General features: G+C 43.6%; 1 protein-coding gene across 1 annotated transcript in view; it reads left to right on the top strand.

Annotated features, from left to right (window-relative positions):
- The window catches only part of LOC116587173 (protein FAM170A-like), a 932,324-nt gene extending 925,999 nt beyond the window's left edge, over positions 1 to 6,325 (top strand). The window contains exons 4-6 of the mRNA XM_032337906.1: positions 2,951 to 3,100; positions 4,345 to 4,494; positions 5,730 to 6,325. Coding sequence (XP_032193797.1) covers positions 2,951 to 3,100; positions 4,345 to 4,494; positions 5,730 to 6,325 — 896 coding nt within the window. The remainder of the gene's footprint in view (positions 1 to 2,950; positions 3,101 to 4,344; positions 4,495 to 5,729) is intronic.
- The last annotated feature ends 3,353 nt before the right edge of the window (positions 6,326 to 9,678 follow it).

Raw genomic sequence — 9,678 nt, 5'->3', positions numbered from 1 at the left:
TCAAGTCTAGGCAGATGAGGGAAGAGGGGGTCTGAATAGACCTATAGACATCCTGCTCAGCATCTCTCCAAAGCCAGAGGGAGAAAGGTGCACATGAGGCCCAGGTATAATCTTATTCTCTGCCCTGATTTGGGAATATGAGTCTCCTGTTTCTGTACCCTCAATAGGAACTCATTACAAGCACTTCACTTTTAGCGGGTAGAGAGGAACTGTGTGCCTACATTGTGGGGAAGATATCACTTATTGAGGGAAGAAGTGGAATTCATAGGCACAGTATTCACAATTTGTGTAGTGTCAGTTAAACCTGAAAGGGAAGAATAAATGTAAAATGAAACCATAGCTTGTAGTACTCTAGAAATATCAAACTGCAGGGTACGTAAAAGCCCCAAATTGATAGTCATCCACATTAAGGGTCTTATGGTAATGACTTCCTGAACATGAACTCAGTCTAAAACTACAAAGCACACAATCTAAGGAAGGTTCTGCAAACATAGTGAACATTAAGGTTTAACATCAAAGAAGATCATTTAATTGAACAGTGCTATAGGGATGGTAAATAAGAATGTTTACAGTTAATAAAGATGTAAAGTCATAAAACACTACAAAGAAAAAATATTTAAAAAACCTAAAGTTTTAGAAGTGAAAAATAATGTTATAGAAATTATAAATAATGTGACACACAGATCACTTTTAATAAAGGGAAGACATACTGCTGTACATCTCTAGAAGGATGCTGCAGTGTCACCCATGACACTCATGCTACCTTCACATGCAATGGCCATGTCACCTCTACAGTCTCTGCATAAAATTGTTGAGGAAACGTGACAGACACATACATCAGACTGTGTTCACAAACATGGCACACATACTAAGTCCCTAGAAAATACACCACCCCCACTGAATTGTCTCATTCCTAAACCAACATGACCTATCAGACACACTCCAGCGACCTAAGAGAAAAAGTAGCTGCATTTTGTGAAGTAAAAATTGAGTTATAAGCTTCCCTGAAGTTTTTAAACCAAAGAGGAGACGTAATATGTTTGAGTTAATTTCTAAGGAACAAAAATGGACCTATTTCCTGAACATTGAGTTTAGAAATGTAGATTAGAAGGAAGAAAAACTAACCGGTGATTTTTGTGATATGTTTAAATTCATGGCAGAGTTCGAGATGATCCTAGAAATACACATATTTTACCAGGGAAATAACCAACAGCCTATAATTTCGCTGTTCATTGGTAAGGTTTAGAGGTAGGCTTATGCGTACGGTGAGTATAGATGCAAAAATTAATCAGATCAGTGTGTGGGAATGTGAGGAGGGTGACACCACCAACTGGGCCAAGTGACAGCTGAGCCATTTGGCAGTCAGTACCTCCTAGGAGGGGAGCTGTGCCCAATGTGGGGAGATGTGGCCTAGAGTCAGCCTTGGGAACCTACTAGAGTCTCCTGGTCCTGCAGAGCTGTGCAGCAGAGCCCTCAGGTAAGGTCCGACCCAGGTACCTGAAAGAGGAGGCCAAGGATCAGTAGTGGAAGTCTGTCAGTTCCTTCCTGTAAATTCGAACCCTCCCAGGAAGCAACAGGACTTTCATATCATAAACCACAGCTGGCAGACCAAAGACCTTTACTGACATGCTCTGAATTTATTCTTGTGGTAAACAGAATAGTCAGAGGGCAGGCATGTTATTACCATGTACTAGGCAAGAATTTGAGCCTCTGATCCATGGCAAAAAACAACATAAGGCTTTCAGAGGTAACCAGACATTTCATTCCAGAAAATGTTTTTAGATACCTAGATTTTAGAACTTTGAACAGAAGCTGGACTATAATCTTCATGGGGACAAGTGCCGTGTGGGTTATCATACATGCTATTTTCTTGAATGTTTAGTGAAGGCAAAAAAAAATTAAAAAAAAAAAAGTCACCTATCTGCTCTTCCTTCTCTTTCTCAGAAGTTTTAAACACATCTGAAGATATTTTATCTGGACCCTCTGGGTTGGCCCAAGGCCATGGCCAGATGGCAGCAGATGCAATCTCACAATACTCCTGTGTGTCTTCAGACAAGGTCTTTCACCGTGGTTTGTGGTGGGGGAGAAGTAGGGCTGAGGGGGAATCAGGCAGGGAGGTGAGGCAGCATGTTAACTCAAAATTAGAATTAAGTGCCCGTGCTCAGCTATGGCCATAAATGGCCCCTTTGCTCAAGGACTTCCCAAGGTCTCTGTTCTTAAATAATAGGCAGAAATGTACCATGTCAGGATCCCTGTCTTCTTTGGAAGACGCTCTTAAAGGATCTGAATGGGAAGATTAAAAATCTAAGAGAAATGTAGAAATACAATTCTGGAAGAGGAGTTTGGGGAAAGTTAGTGAAGTCTTAATTTGAACATCTCCAGCACCAGGATTCCCAGGAAGACCTGAAAATTTATTTTGTCTATATAATATCATTATATCTATCTATCCTCTCTCTACATATATATGTGTGTATAGATAGACACCAACATAGAAGTAGATAGATACACTTGCAGAATTCTTCATAAAACTTGTACCCCATCCTCCCTAATTACACAGTTTCTCATGAGGAAAATCAAGCTGAAAATACCCAATGTTAGTGACTCCATACTGTTTCAGAGACATGGTTCTTTCTACATCTTCAGTGTTCTTTACACATCTCCAGAAATCCTACATGCAAGGTACTCAGTATTATGGGCATCCACCATAAACATAATTTTGATCATTGTTATTTACTTCTCTTTTGGAGTAAGTGAAGTTTTAAGAGGTAAACTCACCTTAATATTAGAGTTTTCTACTGAGAAAATCACTTAATTTCTGTGAGAGCAAGTGTCATGTGTGGTAATGTTGTCTAACTTAGAGTGTTTACTCAGTGTGGCTCTTCTGAAAGGATACAGACTCCAGAAGATGTCGCATCTCAATATATTGTTTTATTTTTATTCCATTCACCAGAATTCAAGACCACCCAGGAGGATGCAGCCCATCCTAAGTCCTCTGGCGTGGTCCCTCCTGGTGGTGAGGCAGCTGAACAAGAATCTTCTGCCTCATCCTACTACACCTGTTTCTCGTCCTTATCTGAGATCATTCAGGATAATGAGGATGGTAAGGGAAATACACAGGTGGGGTCTGAGCATGGATGGGAGGTACAACTGAGCTGCTCAGCCCAAGCCCTCTTATTTAAGACTCCACTTAAAAATCTGAAGAGGGCTTCAGGGCAGAGGCACTAAGACTGAAGGCTCTGCAGAGGGACAAATGGGAGTGTGCCTCCAGGGTTAGGACCCAGTTACTCGTGAGAGTGCTGGGACAGCTGGGGGCCGGGAAGAGCACTGTGCTGGTGTGGGCCTTTCATCATAGTCTTCCCTCTCAGGTTAGCATAGACTCCTCAAACACACTCCTGCATCTGTCTGCCTTCCTACCAGTTATGGTCCCATTTCTCCTTCCCTTTGCTTTTAGACATGCCTTCATTCTTCATCAATCTTCCCATTCTCTTGTATGTGAGGGCACAGCTATGCCCTCATACCCTCACTCCTTCACACAATCAGACTCACCCATTTACACACTAATGCCATACGGAATTTACATCCCCTCACACCAATCACCTGGTTTAACTACCTCACACTAAGCCAAATTGTGAAAAATTGGTACACCCTGAGAGGGGTGCACCTTCATATAGAGCCTTACTCATCCATGTGCCACTTCATGCACGAAGACATTGGCACTTCACAGAGCTGCATGTTCGGGGAGCCCAGGTCACTTCTGGTAACACTCTAAATCCTGTTGTCTCATGACAAGAAACGGCACCGGTCCTGCACTTGTTCATATGCTCTGCCACACTGTGGAATACACATGCACACACTCATCTGCCATCACCTTGCACCATCATCAGAAACTATCATCAGGGTCTCCTGGGTGGCTCAGTCATTTGGGCAGCCAACGCTTGGTTTTGGCTCAGGTCATGATCTCGGCGTCATGTGATCAAGCCCTGTGTCAGGCTCCATGCTCAGCAGAGAGTCTGCTTGTCCCTCTCCCTCCACCCCTCCTGTCTCTCTCAAATAAACAAAACACTGAAGAAAAAAAAAGAAAGAAAAAACCCCACCACTCACCAGCTGTGTCCCAAAACACACTTGCAACTCCACAAGACACACCACACCCTCATTTCCACATAGCTAGACCATGTACACACCTCAAAGCATAGCACTCAGACACTTGCTCTGTGAGAGCAAATGTCATGTGTGGTAATGTTGTCTAACTTAGAGTGTTTACTCAGTGTGGCTCTTCTGAAAGGATACAGACTCCAGAAGATGTCGCATCTCAATATATTGTTTTATTTTTATTCCATTCACCAGAATTCAAGACCACCCAGGAGGATGCAGCCCATCCTAAGTCCTCTGGCGTGGTCCCTCCTGGTGGTGAGGCAGCTGAACAAGAATCTTCTGCCTCATCCTACTACACCTGTTTCTCGTCCTTATCTGAGATCATTCAGGATAATGAGGATGGTAAGGGAAATACACAGGTGGGGTCTGAGCATGGATGGGAGGTACAACTGAGCTGCTCAGCCCAAGCCCTCTTATTTAAGACTCCACTTAAAAATCTGAAGAGGGCTTCAGGGCAGAGGCACTAAGACTGAAGGCTCTGCAGAGGGACAAATGGGAGTGTGCCTCCAGGGTTAGGACCCAGTTACTCGTGAGAGTGCTGGGACAGCTGGGGGCCGGGAAGAGCACTGTGCTGGTGTGGGCCTTTCATCATAGTCTTCCCTCTCAGGTTAGCATAGACTCCTCACACACACTCCTGCATCTGTCTGCCTTCCTACCAGTTATGGTCCCATTTCTCCTTCCCTTTGCTTTTAGACATGCCTTCATTCTTCATCAATCTTCCCATTCTCTTGTATGTGAGGGCACAGCTATGCCCTCATATCCTCACTCCTTCACACAATCAGACTCACCCATTTACACACTAATGCCATACGGAATTTACATCCCCTCACACCAATCACCTGGTTTAACTACCTCACACTAAGCCAAATTGTGAAAAATTGGTACACCCTGAGAGGGGTGCACCTTCATATAGAGCCTTACTCATCCATGTGCCACTTCATGCACGAAGACATTGGCACTTCACAGAGCTGCATGTTCGGGGAGCCCAGGTCACTTCTGGTAACACTCTAAGTCCTGTTGTCTCATGACAAGAAACGGCACCAGTCCTGCACTTGTACATATGCTCTGCCACACTGTGGAATACACATGCACACACTCATCTGCCATCACCTAGCACCATCATCAGAAACACTCATCAGGGTCTCTTGGGTGGCTCAGTCAGTTGGGCAGCCAACGCTTGGTTTTGGCTCAGGTCATGATCTCGGCGTCATGTGATCAAGCCCTGCGTCAGGCTCCATGCTCAGCAGAGAGTCTGCTTGTCCCTCTCCCTCCACCCCTCCTGTCTCTCTCAAATAAACAAAACACTGAAGAAAAAAAAAGAAAGAAAAAAACCCACCACTCACCAGCTGTGTCCCAAAACACACTTGCAACTCCACAAGACACACCACACACTCATTTCCACATAGCTAGACCATGTACACACCTCAAAGCATAGCACTCAGAGAATTCTGAAATATCACATGTGTATATACTTAGGCTCCACATGTCTTCATAGGAATAGTCTCATGGGCATCTCGCCTCCTCCAGATACCGCAGACTTATTCTATTTGTCTTACACTTGAAATTTTCTTTCCTAGGAGCTCTTCAAACAGACCAGCTTGTTTCTTATTCCAAGAAATGTGAGACTTCCTCACACTTTCTATATAGCTCCTTTACTTTGCAACTGGCTAATGATCCTAAGCCTTCTGTGTCCTCTGCAAACACAGAAGAGGAAACATTCATGAATGTCTACTATATGAATGTAAGAACAAAAAGGGGCGTGGCTGTCCTCAATGATGAGCAAGAAAGCCTGGAGCCTCCCACCAAAAAAACAAAAAAAGAAAAAAAGACCTTTTCTGATCTCCAGGGAGCAGTCACCCCCTCTTGCACTACTAAGGAGCCACCAACTTGCAGTGCATCCAGGCAGACAGTAGAAGAGCAGGAGAAAGGGAAGGAGGCTGACAGCCCACCAGTGCCTCCAGCTGCCGAGGAATATCCCAGGGCCAAGACGCCTGAATGGCTCGTGGCCCTGGATAGTGGCTTCAGGTGCATGGCCTGCTGCCGGGTCTTTCCCAGCTTGGAGGTCCTCCAGGAACACGTGAAGGATGGAGTCCGTGAGGGCTTCAGCTGCCATACTTTCCATCTGACCTTGACTTTGCTGAAGAGAAAGAAGGGTAGAGAAGGAAAAGAGTAGGCAGACAAAGAATACTAAGAATACTGGCATATAGATGCCAGAAAGCGAAAAATTTTGGCCTGAAGTTGTCTTCATACAAATAGACAGAACTCTTTCTAGCCCCTCCAGGAGAAGCAGTAGAGTAGGCCAGACTCTACTGAGAGGGGCTTCATCTTCTCTAAGAAGCCCTAGGACCCATTTTTGTTTATGCACATCCACCACCACCACCACTCCCGGCAAACCACCACCAGGAGCAGACAACCCCTTTCAACTATCTCCACTGCTCTCCCAAGAAGGAGGGAGAAGAAGGCAGTTCACACCATGCAGAACTGCAAGATGGTCTCATACAAACTAATATCATCTCTACCTGAAAAAAGGAGACTGACTGAAGGGGAAACTGCTGGGGGCCGGATTGTAGAAGAGGTGAGGGCCCTAGGAGTAAGAAAACGTCTCAAGTGTTCTTGAGACTCAGGTTTCTGCTGGAGATGCCTCCCAAGGTTCCAGGATAACTGTGTTGAATAATTTCCTTCAGAGGAATACATACTTGGAAGTAGAATCCTTGCTTGATGACAGATTAAGGAGATTGCTTCCTTTCTATGCCCTTTGAGGAGACAGGATTAAAGACCTGACTAGCAGTTAAGCAGGGCTGAGAAGCCTGGGCCCACCATTCCTAGATTAACCAAATGTCATGGGAGTCACATCCCCTGGCCTGCCTCCCTTTTCAAGGGGTGCAGGGCAAAGCAGAGACAAACTTTGTCTGTTGGAGGAAGGGTTGGTATGCAGGCTAGATGTAGTCCTGCCCTTTTCCTGGGTGAGAGTGAGATCTCAGATGTCATGTTCTAAGTTTCATACCTAGAAGACATGCTGAAGAGTTATAATCAGAGGATTCCTTTTCTTCCCCCCTTGATATGTACTAGGAGCCAGTAATTCTGGCTGCTTCCTTGAAAGTGTCAGAAGCAACTGGAAAGAAATAGGGATAGAGGTTACCCTTCTGTCATGGACCATATCTGGCAGTTTTTTTTTTTTTTTTTTTTTAAGAGCAAGAGCAAATAGGTGAAGAGAGTAGAGGGAGAGAAAATTCTTTAACAGGCTCCCCACCCAGTGCAGAGCCTGACTCAGGGCTCAATCTCATGACCCTGAGATAATGACCTGAGCTGAAATCAAGAGTTGGATGCTTAACCAACTGAGTCACCCAGGCGCCCCAGTTTCAGGCAACTTTTAATGTGTTGCTTTCTTGAGGATCCCCATGTTCTTTTATGAAAGTTCATGATTCCTGCATGTTATTATTTATTTTTGTTATAGCATCAAGTGCTTGTTCTAAGGGATGAGTAGGGGGGTTAAACATAGATGAGACTGCAAAGACTAGCAAAACCAGCTTTGTACCACAATGAATGAGAGTATATCTTAAAAAGAAGGGCTCTTCTTCTAGGGTCCAAGAGTCATAATGGAACCTGGGAATTGCCCTAAATTTTTTGAATCACATAGAGTGAATGAATGTATATCAGTAAAATAAGAAAAGCTGCCTTCCTCATTGAAAGGATCTCCTTTCCTGTTTTGGTTTTCTTGTAGCAACACAGACCCACTGGCCCAAAGATTTCAAATGATGGTGTCCAGCACACCCTGCAGTCTGATGGGAGCACAGAAGTTCTCCTAAGCCCGCCTAGCATCTAGGGATGGCTGGCTGAAGATAGATATACCTGATACTCTGCAGCTGCTCCCAGTTGACCTGGTAAAATGCGGTGCCCAGCTCTAGAGAAAATATCCGCCTAGAGCCGTGAGAAGTACAAGGAATGCTGGGAATTACTGGGCACTCAGGAGCCCCATGGAATAACTCCTGCTGACCCTCCCCACCCTGCCAGGAGGCAGGCACCACTTAAAATCCCTGAAAGATTGCCTTGTTGGGAAGAGGGCAGTATAGGTAGAGAGATGTTAGTACTGTGATCAGGCCATGACACCTTCCTAGAGCTTTGGCTGGTGGAATAAGAAGATTGATGGCAGCTTGGCAGAACTCAAGGGAGGAGACTAACTTGACAGAGGATCTAAAAGGATATTCTGATCTCTTTCCTCCGTTTGACTTCTACTTGTTGCTTCTCAAGTCCCTCGATTTACTGTAGGTTTGAAGACCTGGCTTGTAGTCTTACTCTCTAGCCCCGCCCTTACTCTTCACTCCTCCACCTCTTCTCTCTATGAATATGTGCCTGAACACTCCAAATATCAATGGTCCAGATTGTAATCCATATTCTTCCTCCCCTCCACTTGCACCCAAACATTTGCTCCAATGTAGTCTCTGTTAACTTATACTTATTTTTCTATATCCTTTTCTTTATATGAACATACACCTTTCTCCTTATCTTTTTCTAATATACTCACTTGCACAGTTATCTGGCTGACAGATAGACATTCTTATTATTGAGAGAGAAAAAGCTATTTCACAAATGAAACAAAAGCAAAGAAAACCCCCCACTTGGCTTCTCTGAGCTTGTGCACACATAGGTGTGCAAATACTTCTTATACAGTCACAGGAGAGAGGATGGAACATGTAATAAATCATCATGGATGATCAAATATGTGTACACAAGGGTGTCACAGAAGTTATAATGCAGCCTTAAACTTAATTTTAGAAGCATAAAAGACACCAAGTTTTGAAAAATATAATTTACATGTTCAATTATTTGCAAGTCACTTACACTTCAATTGTGCATTTCAAAGATAAATTTTTAATTTTTCTTTTGTCACTCTGCCATAATCAATCAGAAGGTCAGAAACGGAAATTTTCAAGTGTTCTTTATAGTTCGCAAATAATATAAGGAAAATTAAAATAGTTCAACTTTGAAATGGGATCATTTATAACCTTTAGCTTTGCACTTTCAGAAGTGCATGCTTCAGAAGCTCATGACTGCTATATGGCGTTTGGGACATACATATTTACACAGGTTTGTATAACAGTTTATATATGTATATATATACAAACCTGTATATACCTATGCCTATACATGTATTTCCTTTTCTCTCTCTATATATCTCAGATATAGTGAGGCTGTCCCCATGGATATGGACATATAAGAAGTTTATGTGCACCTGTGTGCCATTGAAGCCAAGAGAAGGATTATAATTGTTTTTGCTTTCATCTGCCTAGTTCTTTATCCTTCTTCCTGTGATAGTGTCTTCACTTTCTGGCCAAATATATGGGCAAACAAGTCAGACTAGCCAAATGAAGTCCTTACTTCAACACTTGGCTTACATAGTTTACCTCGGTGTAGAACCTGTGTTGGAACAGTCTGTACTGATAGCTTAGACAATTGAAACAGGAGCTAGAGACTGGGCAGTTTCCTGGTGAGTAATCTTTTGTCCGCAACCCAAATTAAAGTCTGTGA

Source organism: Mustela erminea, chromosome 3, assembly GCF_009829155.1.
Source record: "Mustela erminea isolate mMusErm1 chromosome 3, mMusErm1.Pri, whole genome shotgun sequence".
Classification (NCBI taxonomy): Eukaryota; Metazoa; Chordata; class Mammalia; order Carnivora; family Mustelidae; genus Mustela; species Mustela erminea.
The sequence above is the reverse complement of the archived record's forward strand: the minus strand, read 5'-3'. Positions and strand labels throughout refer to the sequence as shown.